Below are 23,398 nucleotides of genomic sequence, written 5' to 3'. Positions count from 1 at the left end.
ATTTACCATCAGGAAGAAAGAAGTGGTAAGGAGCTAGTTGTTTAAAATGTCATTTTGTTAATATGAATGTGTTGGTAGCTGGTATGCTGCACTAAAATTAGATTGTATAAATAAACAACCCTGCTCTCCTCAAAAGAAAGAGGATTGAGAACATAATATAAAATCCAATTTAGCAAAAGAGTGTATGTTTAAATTCCTTTTTAATAGGTGCACTATATAATGAGTGTCATACTAAAATCAGAAGTGATGGGCGGAGGGTTTCAGTGATGATATGAAAACTGCTTTGAATGTTTCAAATTTTATTGTTAAAATAAGTCTGTCATCTTTAGCCACACTTAAGACATGTCCTGAAAGGGCAAGTAGCCTTCAAGAAAGCCCCCCAAAAAAGCCGAAAGTTTTTTTTTTTCAGCCTATCTTTTTTTCCTTTCTAACTCTAAAAGTGTACACTTAAGGAGTTACAGATAAAGCTTAGCATGGTGACTCTGTCAGGGGACTGCCCGAGGAAGGCTTTAAATTTTACAGCTACATTATCTTTCTGGCTGTAGTTAAGATAAAGATCTAATATAAAATCACTTTGGTCTGTAATGCTTTCTCTAAATGAAGTGAAGGTGTTAACCTACTTGATTTGATACACTTTACCCTAGCTTATAAAGCTGGGAGGAAGGTGAGGTAAACTTTAATTAAAACTACAGCACAGATGCCTTCTAGCACTGTGCCCTGTACCTTGCTAGGACTGTACAGTAAGCAAAATAAAATGTACCTCGCAGTTGAGGCAGCAGGCTGGAGCCGTGTTCAGTGAAAGTAATTTAATTAGTGTTGATCATGACTCCAGATGATGGTGATTTGATAAGGAATAATTTAGTACTTAACAGCCTTTTACATGCACCAACTCCATGTGGGAAGGTAAAGCAAATTGCACAAAATGAATGTGCTGCTTTCACTTGTGCCTGTGCCAGTGAGCTGGAAAACTGCCTGTTAGCAGACGTTCAGGCTCTCAGCGCTGTGATGAAATACCCAGCCAGTTCTCCGCACAGGGCTGTAGTGTGGGAGTCTCTGTACTCCCGTTATTTAAAAATAAATAAGGGAAGTAATTTTTCATAACAGATTAACTCCAAGGAAGTAGCAAAGTAAAAATAAAAAAAAAAAAAAATAGAGCAGCATGTGGCCTTTGTGCAAATATGTGATACTGGCTTTAAAAACGAGTCTTGTTGCAGTTGTGTTTTCATTTTTTCATTCAAGTTAAAGAGATTGCCTACCTTCGCATCGGAGCCAGAGTTGTGGGGCCCATCATATACGTTAAAAGTGTGGCATGCATTATTTGACCAAGACATACAAAGGAGAGTCAGCAATAAAAGTTCACTTAAGAACATCCTGAAACAAACTACTGGATATCAGCCTGCTTTGCAGTTGCTTTGGAAAGCTGAGTGAGCTGCATTTTGCCATATTATTAAATCTGAGAATCACTTTTCAAGAAGTCCATGTGGGCTTCTTTTTAGTGCAAGTTCAGACAGTTTTATTCAGGGAGAATTCTTTTCTTCTTGTGATGTTCACATTTTCCATGTTTCCTAAGTTGTTGTGCTGTGCATATGTATTTCTATATGTATGATTGTCTGCTTCTCCTTTCTAATCTTTCCACAACTGATATCTGCAAAATATAATAGCTGAATAGGAATCTTCTGCTAACTCTAGTGAGTTTTGTGAAAATACGTGTCAAAATAGAATAGTGTTATGTTGCAGATGACTCAACCGGAAGGCAATAGTAGAAGCTGTCATGTAATAGGGTACAAGAGGATCTGTTTGTGAAAGAGTTCTGTGAACATTGCCTAACCATGAGAAAACCCATGGCAAAAGTCTGGAATCCAGACCTTACTCACAGATGCCAGAGTTTAGTGGTTCTGATGCTCACTTCTTAGAGAACATTTCATTTATCTCCCCAATGAACCCTGGCATGTGTATGCAGATGCAGTAGTATCAGAAAATATGTAGTCTATAACAAATCTTCTTTACCAAGTTCTGGTGCAAGAGAAGGGGTAAGATGCTACTTGATGGTATACAATGATAGCCTGACTTTCTGCTGAGATTCTCTAATAGGAACTACTGCATGTACATAGATTTTTATGGAGATATCAGTGTCTATGTCAGGCCAAAATGTGATGTTCATACTATGGTGTTTTAGTGACAACATCAAAGTGATAAAATTGTCTCTGAATTCTGAGTTCAAAAATGCATTTTATTTAAAACTTGACAGATGTGTTTTCAAGCCGTTACATACCTGTCTTTTAGTCCTTTCTCCTCCTAGCCACTTAGGTTTGTCAGCATCGGGTGAACTTTGAATTTTCTTCGGCTTTAATTTTGGTTTAGATTGGATATGAAATAAGGAAAGTTGTCTGGTGTAAACTAATTTGCTGGTTAACCTTGCCTTTACCTTTGGCCTTTCTCTTAGTGCAGACCACCTTGTGCTTCTAATTAATGCTGCATTTCTGTCACACCCCCTCCGGGTTTTTTTTTAGCTTTTAAAAATATGGCTTTTTTTTTTTTTTTGGTTTGTGTCTATATCACATCTACTATTGAATTTGGTCAGGCCAGTATTTTATCTTGTTTATTTTTAAGGAAAAATACTTAAGCCATTCCTTCTGAATTTTTTTAAGATGTTATTTATAATTAAAAGTGCATATAATCATCCAGTTTCCAGGGTTTTACTGCAAATTTTCAAACATTCTGTGGGACAAAAACATTACTGATCATATACTGGAGGCTGATATATCTCATATTTACTTTGGAGTCGTTTGTGTGACACTCTTTGAAGTGGAGTACTATTGCATTTATAGCTAAAAGCAACCTCTGATATTACTTAGAAACATTTGGTGCCTGGGAAGTATTTTGCCTCTGACAACATTTACAGTAGTTAAGCCAAATATAAGTGGGCTGTTATTTTCCTGCTAATGAGATGGGATTCTGGCCATCATTCTATTAAACAATAGAAGTGATAATAGCCAATATGAAGGATCTCTGGTGTCTATTTTTCAGTTGACACTCAAAGAAATATTTGAAATGTTTATTTCCTATATTGTTTTTATTATTAAAATTGTTTAATTAATCATGTGTTTAATTAGCAGTGTTGAGCTTACTTGGGAAAGCTAATTGTTGATATTGTACTTGGGTTTTAATTGCAATCCTTCTCTTTCCAGTGGCTTTTCATGGTCTCCCTGTGAAAATCAAGAAGGAACCCCATAGCCCATGTTCGGAACTTGGCTCCGCTTGCAGTCAAGAGCAACCATTCAAGTTCAGTTATGGGGAAAAGTGCCTGTACAATGTCAGGTAAAGTAATTGGGAGCATGTTTGCAGTGAGAACTGCTGGCTTAAATGAGGACTGATGAAAGAGTAATAAAGCCATAACAGAGATCTTATAAAAGTTACCTCTTCAGCAGATAACAGACTGATGAGATAATGCATTTAGTTGATGAACACTGATGGATTTGTTTACAGTTGTGTCAAACACTTACATAATAATTTTAAAGCAGTGTTTTTCATCAAAATGCACATCCTCCATTCCTCCTGCATGGGAGCTAGCCAGAGTTTAAAAACCCAGGGTACAAGCATGAAATAGAAGAAAGGAGTATCGTGTTTTCTGTGAGCTGTGTTGAAAGTACTTTCAAAATGCATTATGCACATTACGAAAGAGAGATCTGTGTAACAGGCAATGGATTGGCAGGCCTGAGCAACACATTAGGTATTTGACAAATTGTGCAGATGTTGTATGTGTATATTTCTGGGTGATTACCTTTTAAAACAGTGTTTCATTAGTTGCATTCAAAAGCAAGTTGTCTTCTTTTATAGGCATAGATAATAAAAGCTTTATTTATTTGAGGGTGGTGGAGGGGCTTGATACCTCTTCATTCCTTATTGACTTTCTTTTGGTTGCATTTATGTACCACTCCTTCCTTTAGTGTCAGCACTGAAGGATTTCTTATTGACATTTCAGTCTATTTTAGAATCTTTTATCTAGCTTTGATTCTCATTAATGTAGTATGAAAACTGTTAGCACTTAAAGCATTATAACATTTAACTTTTTGCATATGAATGGGGAAAAAAAAAGGAAAAGACTGGCACTTTTGCTAGTTATAAGGAGTGATTTTGGTTTCAAAAATCAAATGAATCCATTGATGGATTTGATGTGTGCTAAGGGACCTGACTTAGAGAAGTATGCAAGCTTGTGCTTACTATATTCCTAATGTCGGCATTTCTCCTGGTTAGAAACAGGGATGATCAAAGTGTTCTCAAGTCCTTTCCTGATGTGAGACACCCTTGAAAATAACATCTATGTATTTGTAGGACCAGCAGTTTATTTTTGAGAGAGAAAGGGGTAAAAAAACCTGTCGGGAGAGGCTGCTGACATCCTAGTATGGGTAGCTAAGCCAGCATACCATTGTTTTTCTGGGTCAGATCCCTTCCCTCTGGCTGTATTGTTTTACTGTCTCACTTTGTGGTTTGTGCAAAAGAAAAAGAGCCTTGACAGGCACTGTCAGCTCTTTGTGCTCTAGTCCAGGTGCTTCTACTTTTATGTATTTTGTATACCTCCTGTTAGAATGTGACGGTAAGATTGAGTCCTTTAAAAATACATTTCTGTGCCTCAGATAAGAAAATGCGGTGCCGAATCACTTGCCTCTAACATGACTTGTGCATTGCTGTTCTTAGTGTAAAGTTGAGAATTCTTCTGCCCCAAACTGGTTCATAAGCTAACTATAATCAAAAGCTTCTAAATGGGGCACTAGTGGTGATTTTTTTCTGGATGTAGATGCTATGGTTTTGGGTTTTCTTCTTTCTTTGGAAAAAATAACCTACCTTGCTTTTCCCTTGCTTTACTAATAGTGCCTATGATCAGAAACCACAAGTGGGAATGAGGCCCTCCAACCCACCAACGCCATCCAGCACTCCCGTGTCACCGCTGCACCATGCCTCCCCAAATTCCGCTCAGACTCCTAAACCTGACCGGGTTTTCCCTACCCACCTCCCTCCGTCCCAGTCCCTTCAAGACAACAGCTTCCCTATGGATCACAGGTAAAACACAAAACATGTGAAGGACCCATGCAGAAGGTGTTTCAGTTGTAGCTCTTATATAGGGGAGTACTGGCTTCCAGCCCACAACTCTTCCCTTTTAGGTTGGGGATCGAGGTGGAAATCAGCAAGGTTCATAGTGTCAGAGATGTGTGTGTTTATGAAAGGTTGGCACCCAGCTTGGTTGCACTAGCGTATGAATTCATATTGGCAGTGACAGAATTTAAGTTACATGTTGGTTCTGTCTTGTGAGGGTGATTACAGTATGCTGGATAATCTCATCTAGGGTCCCTTTCCCACGAAAGGTTGGACCTGATGGTCTTTCAACCTGGGCTCTTCTATAGTTCTGTGATTAACTTGAGGCTAGAAAGCCCTTCAAGGTGATGAAGTCACTAGCAAGCATGTTCCTAACTATAAATATCTGGCCTCTTGCTAAGCAGTTCACCTATCTAAGGGATAAGTGGCCATGTTACAGTGTTCCTGCTTCAGAATATTCTTTCTTTAGAAGGCTGGATCATTTTTCCAAGCCCTTTTGTAATGTAGCATTTCAAAAAAATATGCCAACATAAACTGTACTTAAATAACATTAGTCTGAGTAAAAGCCACAAGAGTTAGAGACTAGAATTAAAGCTTAAACTGTCCTTAAGTTACCTTGTTTTGTTTTGATATGTTAGAAATCCCCAGACAACTGTCTTTCTTAGCTCAGTTTTGCAACAGATATGCTCAGTGGATTCCCGCGTTTTTTTCAGTCCAAACACTTGTTTGTGGAATTCTATTTACCCTAGCCTTTATTGCGTGAACCTGTTTTTGTATGCTGAGTTTTGATTGCTCTTGAACATTTAAAATTCCAATGGTGTGTAAAGAGATATATGTTCAAAAAATTGTTTTACCTCTTAATCATTATCAAATTAAGAAAGACCTGAAAAGAAAAACATTTGTTGGGAGTGTGATTTGCATGCTTCTGCTCTAATAAGGGCTGTTATCTCCAGGGATTTGTGCAGATCGCATTTGAAGGCGGTTGCTAACGTTACTATTGCTGTTTTGTGCTCTGCTGAGATAGCTTTAAATACTACCAAGGTTCTCTACAAGCCCTTCTGGCCATCAGGAAACACTGAATTGGCCCCTTCACCTATCATAGTCCCCATCTCCTCCCCAGCCATGGACTGTGGTCTAACCACAAAGGCCCCCAGTGAAGCCAGGCAATGGTTTAGATTACAGGATGGTGGATAAATGTGTTCCTGTACATAGACCAAAGTCAAGCTGCCAGGAGACTGAAATCGGCAGAAGCTAAATAGCTGATGTGCAGAGAACAGTAGTAAGATTTTTCAGATGAAAAAAATCTTTTGTTATAAAGCAACTTGTAAAAAGAGCACTGAACCTGTATGCCAGCCCTAACTTGACTATTTATAGTCATTTGCATACATCCTAGTATAGTTTCTGTACCCACAACCCTTGTTCTGTGCAAGCTTTGTAGGCTCTTTACGTGATTTCTGCTCCCTCCCTCCTATCTTTGATATCCATGTTCTTTAAGGCATTTTGCACTAATGCTCCCCTTCTATTATAGAATATCATGTGTTCTAGTTAAGTCTGAAATAGCTGACTCAAGGAACAAAGAAAAAACAAAATCATCTCATTTTCCTCCATTTTTAAAGAAAGGTGGAATTGTAGTGGAAGATATTTTTTGCCCATTTTCTTATTTATTTTGAATCTGGTGTATGAAGCGAATGTGTACTCCATATTCTTGTGAAATCCAAATTTTTGTGATGTACAAGGTGAGATGCTACTACACTGAGTGTATTCAGAAAATGTAATTTAAACAAATGACCTGCCTATGTGAGTTCATATATGCATCTATAACTCAAGGCACAGGTTTTTTTGGAACATGCATTGGTGGCATAGGATAGCATTAGTATCTAGTACATACAGGCCATACATCTTCATACAGGCCGTGAATATAAGTGGTCCTAACAAGTACCAACAGGAAACAAATCCACTTGTATAAACAAATGGCTTGATTCCATACAAAGCTTCCAGTACAACAAGTATTATTAACTTCCTTTGAGGCTTTGTGAGTGAGCCTGTTTCTTATTTTATCTTCAAGTTGCAATTTTCTGATTCACTCCTTGACAGTTCTTAATGATAATTTCTGCTTCTTTTTTTGGCTAATGAAAAAAGGAAAAAAAGGAAATGAATGCAGTGCCAGTCAGCTTAACTGTTTCATAATACATTTGAGTTTCTAAGTTTATTTTCTGCAGGTGTAGGTGGAATTGCAAAACCAAAAATTGTGTTACAGCGCAGTACTCTTTCTACTGCAAAAATTATAGTATTTACAGCAGCATTGGAAAAATTCATTTTGTCTCCACTACTTCATTGTAATAATTTCTATCTCTGTAGTTTCCACAGTATTTATAATTAAGCTACGATAGTAAATATTTGTCAGAACAAGTTACAGCAGTATTATGACAGATGGTAGTAGAGTTTAAATTGTTGTAGAAACATGTACTACCTATGAGTTGATAGTCAAGGATTTTATTGCTTGTGCAATCAAACCCCTGTGCTGTGCTTCACTCACACAGTTTTCTCCAATAGAAAGTCTTTTGCATGCATGAACCAAAGCTGATTCAGACCCGAAGTACAGGAAGCTCAGGAATGATTAGATCTTCATTTTTTTGTGTGTGTGACAATAAGAAGCTCCCAAAGAAAAGCACAAGTGACTTTTTTTTTTTAAGTGTCTTGTTTATAATAAGTGAAAACAGGACTAGTAAGCAGTTTGTTGCAAGAACATTGCATTTGCTGTTGGTTAGCGTGGACACGATATTACTGCTGTGGTGATTACTACTGTGGTAATCTGCAGGAGATAACAGGAAGACATCATGCAGTTCATCAAGGCCCAGTGGCAAAAAGCATCCTGGTATTCTTCTGTATGATTCTGAACCTGCAGATGTCCAAGTAATTACATTCAGGCCTTTTAGTTCAGGTAGATAGGTTTTATGAAAGAAAAAAACAAACACAGAATTCTTGAGTAGCATTGCATGTAAATCCAGATAATTTGAAACTAAATTCTCTTATTTTTTGCCTGCTGAAGAGCATTTGGGAATAGCAAATGGCAGTGTGGCTTGTACAGATTACAACTTTCATGTAGAAATGACTAAGGGGAAAAGTTAAGGCAGGAGAGTAATTAATTGTTGTAGCAAAAATTTGTACCCTCTTCTTTTTCTGGGGTGCTGCCATTCCCTTCCTGTTACAGCTGGAATGCAGTGCCATCCTTGCAAGTCAATCTCTCATGGCACTACCTCTGAGAGGACAGAACAGTGGACTTTTACCCTGGAATGTTTCCAAATGTTAGAGCAGACAATACTCTATTAAAAACATGTTTATTGTTGTCAGAATGGTTTCTGTGTAACAGTAAGATGGGTAAGAGTATATTAGAGTACAAGCTAGCATTTGTGAAAGAGCAGAGAACTCTAACTACACCTCCTTCATGTCACTGTGGTAGAATGTCAGTCTTTCTACTGTTTTGAAGCTGGTGCATTTCCTGTTTGCCTCTTCTGTTGAGGGAAGATATTGAAAGCAAAGAGGATGTAGTGGGGACAGGTCTTAGAGCTGGTATTAATAGGTGGGATTTTTGTTTCTTTGCCGCTGTTGTACAATGACAGGGATCCTGATGGGAGCACTTGACATGATCATAAGCAAAATATTTGTTATTGAGAAAGTGATACAGCCACTAATAATGACTTTTGAAGATCGTTGGGAAATGGAACTTAGATGGAGTCCTTTACATGACCTCTCTAATTTGTGTTCTAGATTTCGCCGCCAGCTCTCTGAACCTTGCAATTCTTTCCCACCTTTGCCTGCAATGCCAAGGGAAGGGCGTCCAATATATCAGCGCCAGATGTCTGAACCAAACATCCCTTTCCCACCTCAAGGTTTTAAGCAGGAGTACCACGATCCAGTATATGAACACAACGCTATGGTTGGCAGTGCAACCAGTCAAAATTTCCCCCCTCCTCTGATGATTAAACAGGAACCTAGGGATTTTGCATATGATTCAGGTAGGTGACATTCTCCTTTAGTTCTGCATAGCAAAACAATATATGACTCCAAGCCAGTGCTATTCATGTTTTGATTGTATGAATTGAAACTTGCTCTTTTGACACTGACATCTCACAAATTATGTCTGAGCTTACAAAGTATTAAGATTGCTACATAATACAGTGTGACTCGTGCCACCATTTCTTGCTCTTTAAAGGGCTTCATTTTCTAGAAATCTCTGTCCAGAAACATTAAAGAAGTTGAGGAAGAAAGTAATGGGTGCAAATTTGCTTTGTTAAGAGGGAACTTATTCTGTACTATCTCATCTTTGACCTCTGAATTTGTGTGCTCCGTTTTATGATTTCTTCCATTTGTGTACCAGAAATAGAGAACTCTTTCTCCTTTTGCTTGCATTACTTTAAATCAGGAATAACTCCACTGAAGTGGGGTTTATACAGCTATAAAACCGATGAGGGAGAAGAATCGGCCAAATTGGTGTCAGCTCCTCAGTTTGTGCATACTGCTGTGTTTTGTGGAGGTACATAATCTGAGATGCCAGGTTGCTGATGTAGAGAATACACGGTTGCTATTAATAATGTTTATTATTATTGTGCTTATGGGGCAACTGGAATGGAACCTTATTGCTCTACAGACAGTACAAAACAGAGGAGGTGGTGGCAGAGTCTGCTCTCAATGGCTTCTGTTCAAAATAGAAAAGATAAGCAATAGGAAGCATAGAAAAATAAATCAACAAGATAATGCAATCAAAATGTTTTTCAGTTTTAGTGCAAGTGACTTCTGCAGCTCCTTTTCAGTGTCTGCCTTGGTCCTGCTTTGTACATGCCACACTGGAAAGGGAGGGATTTCAGCATGTCCCAACTGTGCTTCTGGAGGAGGGTACATTGCTTTTGTCCACATCCATGCTGACTTGGGCAGGGGAATGGATGGCTCTGTCTGACTTCAGTCTGACTCCCCCTTCTTCCTGATGCTGCTGTACTCCCAGGGCTTTCCTTCTGGTTCAGTCTCTGGCTAGATGCTTTTGCAATTTATTTTCCAAAGGCTATATGACAGCTGAGTTGAAGTGTCCTTTGAAATTTTAGCTCATGAAAGGCTATCTTGCAATTTGATATAGTGTAGAACACTTTTTAAAATTTTCTTTCTGTAGCTAACTTAACACTATTTGATGGGGTGTTTTGTGGTTTCATTAATGTAAAGTGCTTGTTGAAGAGTTGATCTCAATGTTAGAATGGGATATTTTGGAAAGTAGTGCTGCTTTTTCCTTTCTTATTCTTAACAAGCAAAAAACCAATCCTTAGGAAAATTTGAGTTAGCCCTTAACAGGGAGGGGACCAGGAATGAAATATTTCTCCAAGCTGAAATATAAGATGAGATGAGATGAAAGTGAAATGGAATGACAAGGATCAGATGCAGAACTCAACCCATTCATTGATGAAGGTTCTGAGATCTGTGACTTTGTGGAGTTATGTATCTCTGGTCCTAGAGCATATGGGACAGACTGTTTAGTTCATGTGGCAGTGGGTAATTAATGGGGGACTGCAGCTTCAGGCACTGCCAGTCCCTTGCAACCTTCACAAGCACCGTTACTCATTTTGCTAAATTAAAGGTCATAAAAAGGCCCTTTTGTAAACATGCTTCTTATTTGTATCAGAAGTGGGATTTCCTTATTATACTGCTACTTTAAATCTGGATTGGCTGCTAACACTCATCTTTCTTTGAAATATTCTGTATGGAAGAAAACAGGAAATTTTATTCTGAAATGAAGATGTACAAACTTGTATCCAGTCCTGTCATGTCTATTTATTTTATGCCAGCAAGAACAACACTCCACTTTATAATAATTATCTTCAAGCAAAATTGTTGCTTCTTTTGTAGATGAATGATTAGTTTTTTAAAATGTAATAGCTGTGTAACCAGTGATCATGAAAAATTAATCTGTTGGTATCAGGAAGTACTTTTATTGGCCTCAGAATCACTGCATTTAAGTTGACACATCTGTACACTCCATAAATTGCAGTCAACAACTGTGGTCTGTTGATATTTTGTCTTGTTACCATCTGTTCTCTAGAAACCATCATTTTCCATCTTTGCTAAGAGTACATTAAATAACCCCTTAGGAACCATAATGTATTTGTCACTGAATCATTGATTTCATTTTTCACCTATGGATGTTCAGGGAAGGAAGAATGCCAGAGTAAAAAGTCTTTTCTTTTTCATTGTATTTTATTGCAGCTCAGATAAGAATATAGAAACATATTTAAAAAGTTCATTGTAATGCACTGAGATGTTCCTTTTGGGATGTTTTTGAAAGGGGCTCGTAAAAGTTCATCGCTTTTGTGCACTGTTCTTTTATACTTTGTGGGAAGCTGATGAATGAAAAGCATTATTATAGAATGATTACAACTCTATTAAAACATGACATTAATTATGACATGGGAAATGGCAGATCAATTAGTTGTAATTGTAATTGCAGGTATGCAATTTCTGCTGCAGCATAGAGATAATGGAGATGTTTGAGATAATGGAAAAAGAAAAATGTCAACAGAGTAGAGGCTTTTCCTTATCCATCCACGCTTCTAGAAGTCACAGTGAACCATATAGGTTCAATCAGACATTTTCTGCCATGGATATTTTTTTCCATGTCTGACCATCATGTCAGACATGTACTTAGTACTTGATGGTAAATCTAGCAACTTCAGTCACAGAAGTGCAGCCAGGGACATACAGAGCTTTGAGATTTTGCATGATTAATAAATACACTCCAAAACACTTCCTAAGACCTTTGTTTATAAGGCCTAATAGTGGGTATTCCTGTACAGTTAGCACTTTTAGAATTCAGTAATGTATTCAGGTACTTAAACAAAAGGCCAAACTTGATCTAGCTTGTCTTTTCTGTGCTTTATTTTTGAGCAGGATCTTCACAGGCTTAGCCCTTCCTACATGACGTAGTGTATTTGCAAATATAGTAAGGTATGACTCTAGCTGTGTGTGTCTCAATTAATACTAAAAATCAAGTTTTAAAGTGACATCTTAAATTATTAAATCTTATATTTGGTTTTGCCCAATTGAAAATTGTTATTTTGCAAAATTGAAATAGTTATTTTGGTTGAGAAATCTTTATAGTCATGTCTTTGGAAACTGAAATTTGTCACACTGTGGTAATGGAGATGAATAGAGGAGGAACTGTTGTTTGCATATACTACTTACTGATTGCCTGGAATTTTTCTGTTGAAATTTAGATAGATTCAGTACTTCCTGAATGTGTTACAGGCATTAGTAGGGCTGTTCTCACAGTTTCATTTCAGGGTAGCCTAACAATTAATATGCTTGAACGGACCTTAGAAAATTTGGATTCTTTCCCTGTCACTTCCAAGACACTAGTCACATCACTTAAAGAATGAACTCTCCAGAAAGAATTATTAGCTTCCATGTCTTCCTTTCTGAGTTGCTCATCCCTTTAATTCCTGAAGCCTCACAAGCAAATACCTTGTGTTGGCAAGTGAGAATGGGTGGGGAATTGCCCCTCTGTTAAGAGAAATGAGCAGAGGCTGAGAGACAAATCAGATACATAAACTGGTTTCTTTTGGATACCCAGTTAGAACTGGGTGATTTTTAAAAGAACATTATGTACTACATATGTTCAAATCCTAGCTCCTAGGGACTTTCTTCGTGTTTCTAGATGAAGAATTATGGGAACATCAGATAAGGGTCTCAGTATAAGCAGAATAAAAATACATAATACCAAAAATCTGGCAGAAGCAATGTGGCTACTTTGCAAAACCTTGTTGGAGCTGGAATGGGCTTTACTGGGACCTAAAGTTGGGCGTTCAGCTCTATTATTTTTTTTCTTGAAAACTTCTGCCTCAGTACATACACAACTTCCAGCCCCTGTAACAAATGAAGCAGGGGCTCTACCTGCTAAGCTGTTTGCAGCATGGCTTTCCTTCCCACAAAGAGTTTTGACCTATGCTCTCAAGACAAGAGTGACAGAGCAAAAGGCTGTATCATATTTGCAGCAAAGGATTTGTATAAAGTTTGTGAAGGAAGTTTTTCACTATGACACTTACTAACCTCCTAAGTTTGCTCTTAGAGGTATAGAATGTTAGTAGCATTCTCCATCCATGTTATAAATGTATTTACCTAATGACAGGAAGCAGCATAAAATGCAAAGTCCTCTCAAATACCTGTTGACGTGTTTTTTGAAAAGCAAGTCAGTGGATATTAATGCGGGAAAAGACCCCTAGTAGCACATTCTTCCCTGGGCATCAACCAGTGTATTCTTAAATATGGAAGTTTGCAGAATAACGTAAGAGAAAGTGTTGAATTGAAATTTCAAAGGGGAAAAAATATTTTTTCAGGTTATATTTATTTGCAGGTTGATTCCTCCTCCTCGCTCCTCATTTATTTTTTAAACAGTTTGTTATTCTATTGTACTTCTGAAGTCAAAGTTTAGATATTTGGAGATGCTAGTGTAAAGAGAAAAAGTCAATTTGAGACAGTACTGGTTTGCTTTTTCCAGGATATTCTCCAGTGCTGCATTAAATGCATTGACCAGTGCAGCATTTAAAGTGGCACAAGTCATGGTGCTTCCACTACTGTTTTTGATTATATTGGCTAATTTTTGTACTGTACTCTAAAAATATAAAGTTCTGTGTGATTGCTAAGTATTATTGCTTCTATTTTTCCCCCGGGAGATTATTTCACAGACAAATAGACTTCACAGTTAAGAAATATGTCTTAATCATAAGCCTAAATTTTCTTTGATCAGTTGCATTCCCTTGCTCATAGCTACATCTCATCGAAAATAATTTATTGGTATTAATGTACCACCTCTAAATCACTGTAGATGGATTGTGTGTGTGGATCTGTCAGTGTGACTCAAGATTTTGTATCTTGCTTCAAAAGTCTTCCAGCTGCTTACTCTTTTCCTCAAATTTTCTCCAAGTTTCCTTTTTTCTTTTTTTTCCTTATTTTAATCATGCTGCAAATACTTGCAGTATTTTTGAACACATTTTTATAAAATGTTTTGTGAAACAGAAATTACTCCATCCTTTTCCTGGGTATGGTGCTTCAGTACACACATCTCAAACTGCATCTCCTTATGGCCTTAAAGAAATTCTTATGCACAGAAGTACAATTCTTCACATTGAAAATCCAGATGGCATAAAGACAGGAAGGGAGAAGGGACAGGGTTTTGCTCTTGAGTTAGGAAGTTTAAGAATTCTCCCCACTTCAATTTTGGTTTTGCAGTTTTCCCTGTGATTTAAAATATTTCATCCTTGTGTTTTGGGAACTTGTCTTTGCTGTGTTGCTTCAGTGAATGATATGAATTTTGTTCAACAGTTAAGCTGCACTGGACTTTGTACTTGCTTTTAAAACACAAATCTGCTGTCAGACTGTATGGCAGCAGAAAATAAAAGCATCTGACAGGGAAACTTGGGAAACCTAGGCTTCAGAAGATTGCTGTGAAGGACAGAAATTTAACTTTTCACTTGCTTCAATCTAGCTGATTTCCTCTATTCACTACTTCTGTCTGAAATAAATCTGTAGTTAGAAATTATTTCATTTTGCTATGTATCTTTGTGAACAAAGGAAAGCCTGAATACCAAGTTAAAGTGAATATATAGGCAGGAGACTGTATATGTATTTTTGTTTTCAAGGCAGACAATACGATCTGAAAAATTGTCCTGCAGTCCCTGTTTTTCAAAGAAATGGATAAATATCCTCTAAATCTACAGTTACAGTAAGTGGCACTGGCTAATGATTTGATTTGAGGATTGAGAGCGCAGTCTGGATTTACTCTTTGTGCATTAAGGCAGGTCAAATGGACACAGGCTGCATTTTAAATCAGTAATGGAAGGCTGAAGCCTGCCTTAAACCAATCACATCAGCCTTGCCCAAGACCAATTGATCCCGAGAGACTAAGCCCTGTGAGCATAGCTTTTATATGAATGGACTCTGTGCAGCCTGAAGTTTCATTCATAAAATGGATGCTGAAGGGAAAAAAAAAAAAAAGCCAACCCACACACGCCAAACCCTGGAATGTCCATTTATGCGGAGCTGAAGGGTGTAGTGTTCCCTCAGCTGCTGCTTTTGCCAGTTGCCTTAAAGTAATGATTAATGCTGCTTGGCCCTGGCTGCCTGCAACCTGACACCATTTATGGCCTTGGTGTGTTTCTAATGTATAGTGAATGAGAAGGCTACATTCTCAAATCAGAAACATAAACAGGAACTGGTTGGTCTGAATTCCATTCAAATATGTCACTTCAGCCGTGCAGTGTTTGTCCAACTTTGATTTTACAGGCAGGGAATGGGGCGGGGGAGAAAAAGCAACACAGACATTTTTGCAGTGAGATTACCAACAAAAGGAGCGAGGGAGAGAGAAAATACTGCTGTCTTTTGTTGAATTCAAAGGAGAGCAAAGTTTAAGATACATTTTACAGTTACTGAGGTTAATAAAAGCAAATACATGATTTTAAAGTATGCTCAAAAGATCAGCTCCATGTGGAATTTCAATTCAGAGCTGAATGTATGAGCCTTTGTTTTCCTGTTCTGCTGTACAAAAAGTTACACATCGCCTAGACAGGCTGTTGACATCTGGTCTCACAAAATGCATTAGATGTTGTCATAGATCTAAAAACCAAAGTTGTGGAAAGGAAGATGTTTGCTTAAGTTTTTTCTTTATGTGTGTAATATTTCCACTTAGACATGAGCCAGTGGGGCCAAACTTAATTCTCTGACAAGTTTTTGTGAAATGAGGTGTAAGAAATTAAACTTTAACAATTTTAATTAGCTATTTTTAGAGGGAAGTGTATGTGTATCTATGAGTGCACCTTCTTGTAAGTTTGTTTTTTTTTTCCTAGATTGCTGGCACAAAGGCTAGTGAGAGAGAAAATGAATAAAATCTTTCATTCTGAATGTTTATAAATTGAATAATAATTTGGGAAAAGATTGCTTAATTTTTAAATTGATTTTTAGAGAATTTTTATCTGTTTTCACCCATGTAATTTCAGTGCACTTACATTTTTTCATGCTGAATCTACTACTGAAAAAAAAAAGATGACTTTTCTATTGCCAGGACTTCACCAATTTGTAGGACTCTGTTCATTACATAGCTTGTGAGGGGATAAAGCTCTTAAAGGTTGTTGAACAAAATCTTGATCTACCAGCATTTGAATAGTGGATCAATTGCTCAAGCAATTCCTGTATAAGGAGTTTGTCATTAGTTCCAGTATTTTTACCTGAATATCTCCTTTTTGGGGAGATATAAGTTTGAATCTAAATGTGTTCTGCAGGTTTAAAAATCCAACAAGAATAATTTGTTGCTTCTCCCTGCAAAACACAAATCATGCATTTTTATTAATGACTCCTGGTGCTACCTGAGAGATTTGTTGTGACCTTGTTTGAAGAACTGCTGTTCTTACCTAAAAAGGTCCTGTTTTCTGGTGATTTCACTATTATCTTCACCCTTGAGCTGGTCAGAACTTCTCAATGATGTTGTGAACAGCTGCTTTCCACCAGGAGGCTGAATGTCCAACACTCGCTTTTTTAGTGGTGGATGAAGTGCTCCTTTGTAAACAGTTTGTCAGTGCCCTTGAAAATCCATGAACAGAAAAGTTATTTGCAGTGATATTGTGATGTTTTAAGTTTAATGCCAAAAGTATGATGTGTTCTAGTTCAAACATTTTATTTTTAAAAGGTGACTTTTGTCTCTGCACTTGGTAAAAATCTCTCCCAGTACATTATCCACCTGCTCACGTAGCAGAGAAGTGCTTGTACTGTGCAAGGGAAGCTCTGAAAGGTACCAAAGGGATGGCTGGTGTGTTCACAGGGTCAGGTTGGCACATAGGAGTGACACCAGGTTTGTCCCAGCTACCTGAGGGACTTGTGCATGCCCTCAGGCATGCACAATGGGAGAGAATCTGCGTGTGCTGCATTTCTTGTCTATGGGAAGACAAAGTGGCACATTTAAGTCTATCTGTATAGACACACAAACGATGAATTAATGAAATAGGGGCCAAAATTCACATAATTACTTTTCAGACCAAAAGGACAATTTAGAAGGACATGGTATAAGTGAAATTGCAGGGTTTCCAGTGAAGTCCCTTCAAAGTTTTGGGGAACAGCTCCTTTTGAAACAGTCCCTTATGGAATCTGCTTCTAATATGACTTACTTGGTAATAAACTGTAAGTGGAAAAGTGGGCAGGAAAACAGTAAGAAGGTTCCAGTCTTATTGTCATCACTTTGTTTTAAACCTTTAGGGAAGTAGGCATGTTTCACTATGAGTTGAGTGTTTGGTGAATTTGATTGACTTATTAACAGGCTCCCTGACTAAGGCAGCTGCCTGCCAGTGCAGCACAGTTTTCACCTCAGCTGCCACATGGAGGGTGAGGCCAGGCAGGCAGTTCCCTTCTTCTCCCACCCTGTTTCAGATGGCCTGTGCCTTCTAAGGCTCCATCTCCACGTCTCTCCCTCTGCACGTGCACACATACAATGCAGTGCCTCTGTATCACACTGTGCTTTGTCACCAGCCCATGGGGTGTGCCCTGGGCCTCCAGATCTTCAACTGATGTTGATAAAGTGAACTAAAAAGTAATTCAGAGTTAGAGTGTAACATGACAACCTGCCCTTCAGTTAGGGAGGCTTTGTAAAGTCAGAATCAATCCTGGTTCAGGTTTCCAGTTCCTGCTTTGCTTATTCAGAAGAAGACAGTCAGTCACTTCATTCCGTAGAATACAGTCTTGTCACTTCTGCCTTTGCCTGCAGAAGCTCCATCTTCCCTGTGTCTATTTGGGCTAGGGGCACAGGCTGAAATTCTTTTTTTTTTCTCTGCAGGGTGAGATTGTAGGAATGAAATCTCATCCTTATCTGTGAAAAACAATCAGAAAAGAGGATTTAAGGATTCTTTACCTGCTCTGAGTTATACAGGGCTGAGACAACCTAACTTCTTAAATTCTGACATGATAATTAATATGAACTACCTTACCAAGGGACCACTCAAGTGTCTTACCTGATAATGAAACTTAGAATCTGTGCCCACTAAGTTCAATAGCAGATTTTTCTTGTCCTGAGAAAGTCTGTTTGGGCTTTTTCTGCTTGGATGTATTTTGATGGAGGCATAGCAGAGCTTATTTCCTTATTTTTCTGTGTGACAGTCCTGGATGAGAAGGCATTTTTACATGAGTGTGTTGACTGTGACAGTCCTGGATGAGAAGGCATTTTTTACATGTCTAGATTATGTGTACTTTTTAAAACAGCACCTATTGGGAAAGGAATGCTTTCATGGTCTATGATATAAGACCATATTCATTGTTTTAAGATGGTTGATATGTTTCTGCTAATAAGAAGAGCAATTAAGAATGACCCCTAAGTTTTCCAAAAGAATAATAAAAAAGAAGAATTTTTTTTACATTTCCATATTTTTAGCTAGTTTTTTGGTTTGTTTTTTTTTTTTTTTTTTAAGGTGTTCTGCTATTCTTGAGCTGATGTAACCTTACAATGCGAATTATTTCATTAACAGTCTGGAATAAGCTTGTTGCAAGTCTAAATCCAGGCACATTTTTCTTCAAAGACCAAAATTTGCAAAAAGATGATAAATCAGTCATCTCAAACACTTGGATCTTGCCCTGGAAGTATTTCATGCCTGCTTCTGTCTTATTTGTCGTCTTGAAACAATGGTTTAAGGGGAAGAAAACATATAATTGCTCTGTAATTTCTACACTAAAATGTTTTCTTTTGAAGTAGCTCTGCTTAGCATGTAAAAATACTTCTGGGTCTTAGTCAAGCATTTAGTACAATTTAAAACTGCAATACTAAATTTCATTGGTTGGACTTTTTATTAGATAAGGTAGAAATGAAAGCAGCAGGCAATTTAATTAGCAGTAATTTTTCTGGGCAAGTCATTACTTTGATGAACTTCAGAGCAATGTTTATGGCTCCTAATTAACCATGTTAGTCATTTGATTGAATAATCACTTTGGAAATGTTTCTACAATTTGATTAGAGTCTGACCCACTCTGATAGTCATAAATTAACTGATAGCACTTTAGGATAACAAGACTCTGGTTACTTTACGAGAAATAAACTCTTCGTTGCTGTATTTTTTTTGGTCCTCTGTGGACTGTTTAAGCACAAGCTAACCAGAAGATTAAGTAATGTTGGTACAAACAATGCTTGCCTTAAAGAGACTCCAGATGTTAATTATAATTGACTTAGGAGCATGGGAGATGAAACCCCAGCTTGGCTAAGAAGACAACTTTGTGGATACATGCATAATTCTTTATTCAGTATACTCTGCTCTATCACTTTGCAGGAGTGGAGTTCATGAGTCAAAAAGGGTTTTGCTGCCAATACTAGAGAAATTTTACCTAAAATAGAAAATAGCATCTGTTTCAGTTCTAAAGCTTCCTCTTTTTTACGTAGATTTTTCCATTCTCCTTAGAATTCAATCTACTTGCTAACATGAATGATTCCTTGCAGGTGAAGCACTGCTTGTAGCCTTGACTTCTAGTCTGCAGAGCTATACCTGACTGGGATGATCATTGAGCCACTGATTCCTGTGGTTGCTCAGAATAGCTGCCTGAGACATTAGAGATTCTCTAGGGCTGAGGAGGCAGGCACCGAGCATTTTATCGAGAGAGGAGGTAATGAAGAGTTTGGCACAGATGTGCAAGAGAGACCATGGACTCTTAGAGGAAACTTATTACTGCCCTGTGTTCGCTTGTTTGTGAAGTCAGTGTAAAACCTCATTTTCTTATCCTGCCAAATCTTTGATACTCATCACTAGTCAGTGAACAGTGAAATTTGGAATCACAGTCTGAAAGAGTCTGTAGGCGGTGTTGGAAAAATAATGTCTGCTCTTTCGACCTCTGTTTGCATCTCTTAAAGAGTTACAAGTTACTGGTAACAGATTGCATAGCTTAGGGTAGGAGTTCATCACAAGATCAAATAGACTTTGTTAAGCAAGACTTTTGATATCCAAGAAGTAGGTTAAACACGGTCTAGAAGGGCAAACATTTACGGTGTGTTTCTGTTTGCAAGTCCCTGTGCACAGGATGTGACTACTTGGGGACAGTGCAAGACACGGGGAAGAAAAAGAAAGACATTTAAAAATATGTTTTTCGATAGTTCTATTTGGCTTTTCTCATTCTTCCTGCAGATTTGAGAAGAGCTGGAGAATAGCAAATAAATATCATTATTACTCAGAATATGAACAGTATTTTTTTTTTTGGAAAGGTGTCATTTTTGTTTTAAACACATACAAGTGGAGAGTGATATTGATAGACCTAAATTTCTAGATAAAATACTTAGCAACTGCAGAAAATTTCATTGACCCTTCAAGTCCTTAACCAGAGTCTAAAAAGCATTATCCTACTCTAAATTTGCTTTGACATTCCTTGTGTAAATGTAGTGTTTATAAGTCTCCAGTGTGACTGGCAGTCTTTTTCAGTGCAATTGATTAAAAATTTTGGGTTGAATTAGCTACAAAGATAGATATGCAAGCACAGGGTTTAAAATATTCATGGTCACTGGTGAAGGTTATTTGGTGAATGGTCCAAAGTGTAATTGCCATGGGAGTCAGCTTTTAGCAAAGTTGATTACAAGAGGTTTAGAGTTCAAGTGCCTATCGTATGTAGGATCTGTGAGCCTCACATCATGATTTTCTCCTTGGCCATATGTGGTGTGTGGTGAAAATGTGTGCTGCTATGAAATGCTGTGTGTTGACAGGCTCCCTCTCACTATGACTTGCATCCTTTTCTGTTGCTGTTCTGCTTGCAGCTTGTCCCATTGATAACCTGCACACTTTTAATTCCAGACAGTCTTTTGACTTGCATTGTCATCTTCTCCTTTCAGAAGTGCCTAGCTGCCATTCCATTTACATGAGGCAAGAAGGCTTCCTGGCTCACCCAAACAGAACAGAAGTTAAGTTTTCTATTATGTATCACTTTTGTATGAGAGAAATGTAAAAAAAATTAAAAGCCTGAGGGTATCTGGGGCTCACTGGTTTAATTCTGGTGCTGGGAAGACTTGCATCATCCTTCTTTCCCTTTTCAGTGTTGAGTTTCTGATGCACTGAATTTTTGTAGTTTCTTTTAGTGCCATGGGTTGATCAGGATAGAAGCAATTATGAACTTAACTCATTCTGCTTTTCAAGGCCTCTAGCAGTTGAAAGGAAGACATAAAAATTTGTCTGTTTCACCCATTCTGCTTAAGTGATATTTTCCAGGCTGTTAGCATGATAGGCTCAGTTAACTGTGTTAAGTAATCCATTTTATACATTAAATTCAGTGAAGGTTTTGGGTTTTTCCTTTTGTTATTATTTTTGCAATGTTTTGATGCACTATATACCCAAATTGAGACATACCAAAATTCCCAATGATTTCAGTAGGACAGAGCTTACATAATTGTCAAAATTAATAATTCTGAGTGACAGCACTTTATATGTACTAGAAATAAGAAGTCCAACAGAACTAAGATGACCGTGAAAGACAGGTTATAGCCTCCACTGTCCTGTTTTAGTTTATTTTTCTTCCAGTGGGCAAATTTCAGAAACATGAGGAATCTGGTTTTGAGACTGATGAGAATCCAGACAGACATGAGAATCAAAGTCTTCCAGGAAGACTTCATTTGCTAGTGTAAAGACAGAATCAAAAAGATAACACATCTGGCTAAAATCCCATCTGCTTCTGGGTTAAAATAAAGACAGAAAAACTGTCTTTAAAAAAAAAAAGATAGTGTTTAACATGGAAGGTAAAACAGGAGATGGAAATCTCTAAGTCTTGTTATATCAAATTATATGAATTATGAACTGCAGGGATAAGGGCAAAAGATTTTGAGTTTTAATCATAGCACAGATAGGGGAAAACCCATCTTATCCGTGTTGTGGTTTTGTAAGGAGTTGGAGGTGGCTGAATTTTCATGAATGACGTAAAAAAGCAGTGATGTTAGCTAAATATTTGTTTTCGGTATTTGAAAATCAATCAACATAATTTTACAGAATAAAGGTCATGTCAAATCTGATTCTGTTCTTTGCTGAAAATAAAAGTTTCATTGATAAAGATGCTTGTATTGTATAGTTTGACTTTTTATGGCATTCAATTTGCCTCTGCATTACATTCTGATTAAGAAGTTAGCACAAAGCAATATCAATAAAGTACACATTAAATACATTAAGACCTGGCCAACTGACAGATCTAAAAGAGGCTGTCACCAGGCAATCATCTCTGAATGGATTATAGTTCTGTAGGAATTTATATCAGGAGTGTTGCTATTCAATACTTTCAGTAAAGATATGGAACAAAGTTAATAGATAACTTTATGGCACAAAGATAGAGCAGTAAATAACGGGCATGACAGGGCAGTCAGTCACACAAAGCAGTTTGAATTGTTTGGTTATCTGGGCACATTAAACAAAATGTTTTTTTAATACATGAATGTAGACCAGGCCTGTGGAACAGGGAAACAATATATTGGAAAAAAGGATTTTGAGGTGGACCTCCTACTCAGCTTCACAGCGGGAAACCAGCCCAACTGAGCACTGAAACCTTAAGGCAAAGAGCCTTCTGTAATACTTAGGCAGTCAAAAGGAGGGTCAGAGGGCAGCAGGAGAGGACAGGATGTTTTGTCTCACTCAGTAGCACTGGTGAGACTGATACCGATATGCAATACAGTTCTGGTTAAGCAAAACATGAGCACAATAGGAAATAGTAGGAAGGTCTACAGAAAGGTGTGCTAGAAAGGCTGCTGGGCTGTAGACAGTGTCTTTTAATGACAAAACAAAATTTTACAAAATAATCTTAATTGGAAGGAACATCAAGAGCAGTGTGTGAGGGTGACCTCTGTGGATGTGAAGAGGAAATACTGAGTCTTGCAGGGAGAAGACCTGCAGGAACTAATGGTTAAATGTCAAAGCCATGCTAGTTCAAACAGGAAATGAGCAAACATTTTGTAATAAATCATAGAGAAAAATGGGTGCTTTTTCATTTTAGCAGGTGGAGATTAACAGTCTTTTGGGAATGCATATGTTAATTAAACACCCTTGTACTTAGGCCAAAATGTTGGGATTGGGCGGTGTCTAAAGGATGTGGGATATTAATCTGATTCCTGTATAACTTAGTGTTCCCTCTGGCATTAAGCCTGTGATCTCTTTTTTCTCCATGCATCTTTTATATAAATACCTCTCTCTTTTTAACCCACAGGCTGTATGTATGAAAAGGGACCTAGGCAGTTTTATGATGACACTTGCGTTGTTCCAGAGAAGTTTGACGGTATGTATGACACATCTTTTTCCTG

General features: G+C 37.7%; 1 protein-coding gene across 3 annotated transcripts in view; it reads left to right on the top strand.

Moving 5' to 3' along the window:
• The window catches only part of ETV1 (ETS variant transcription factor 1), a 66,086-nt gene that overhangs the window by 30,609 nt on the left and 12,079 nt on the right, over positions 1 to 23,398 (top strand). For 2 of the 3 annotated variants that reach the window (XM_053994045.1, XM_053994062.1), the window contains 5 exons: positions 3,189 to 3,318; positions 4,870 to 5,058; positions 8,860 to 9,107; positions 20,960 to 21,028; positions 23,305 to 23,373. In XM_053994045.1, coding sequence (XP_053850020.1) covers positions 3,189 to 3,318; positions 4,870 to 5,058; positions 8,860 to 9,107; positions 20,960 to 21,028; positions 23,305 to 23,373 — 705 coding nt within the window. The remainder of the gene's footprint in view (positions 1 to 3,188; positions 3,319 to 4,869; positions 5,059 to 8,859; positions 9,108 to 20,959; positions 21,029 to 23,304; positions 23,374 to 23,398) is intronic. The other variant, XM_053994054.1, reaches the window with a different exon arrangement.

The sequence above is a fragment of the Vidua macroura genome, chromosome 1 (assembly GCF_024509145.1).
Source record: "Vidua macroura isolate BioBank_ID:100142 chromosome 1, ASM2450914v1, whole genome shotgun sequence".
In the NCBI taxonomy this organism is placed as follows: domain Eukaryota; kingdom Metazoa; phylum Chordata; class Aves; order Passeriformes; family Viduidae; genus Vidua; species Vidua macroura.
Note: the sequence above shows the minus strand (reverse complement) of the source record. Positions and strands in the feature narration are given on the sequence as shown.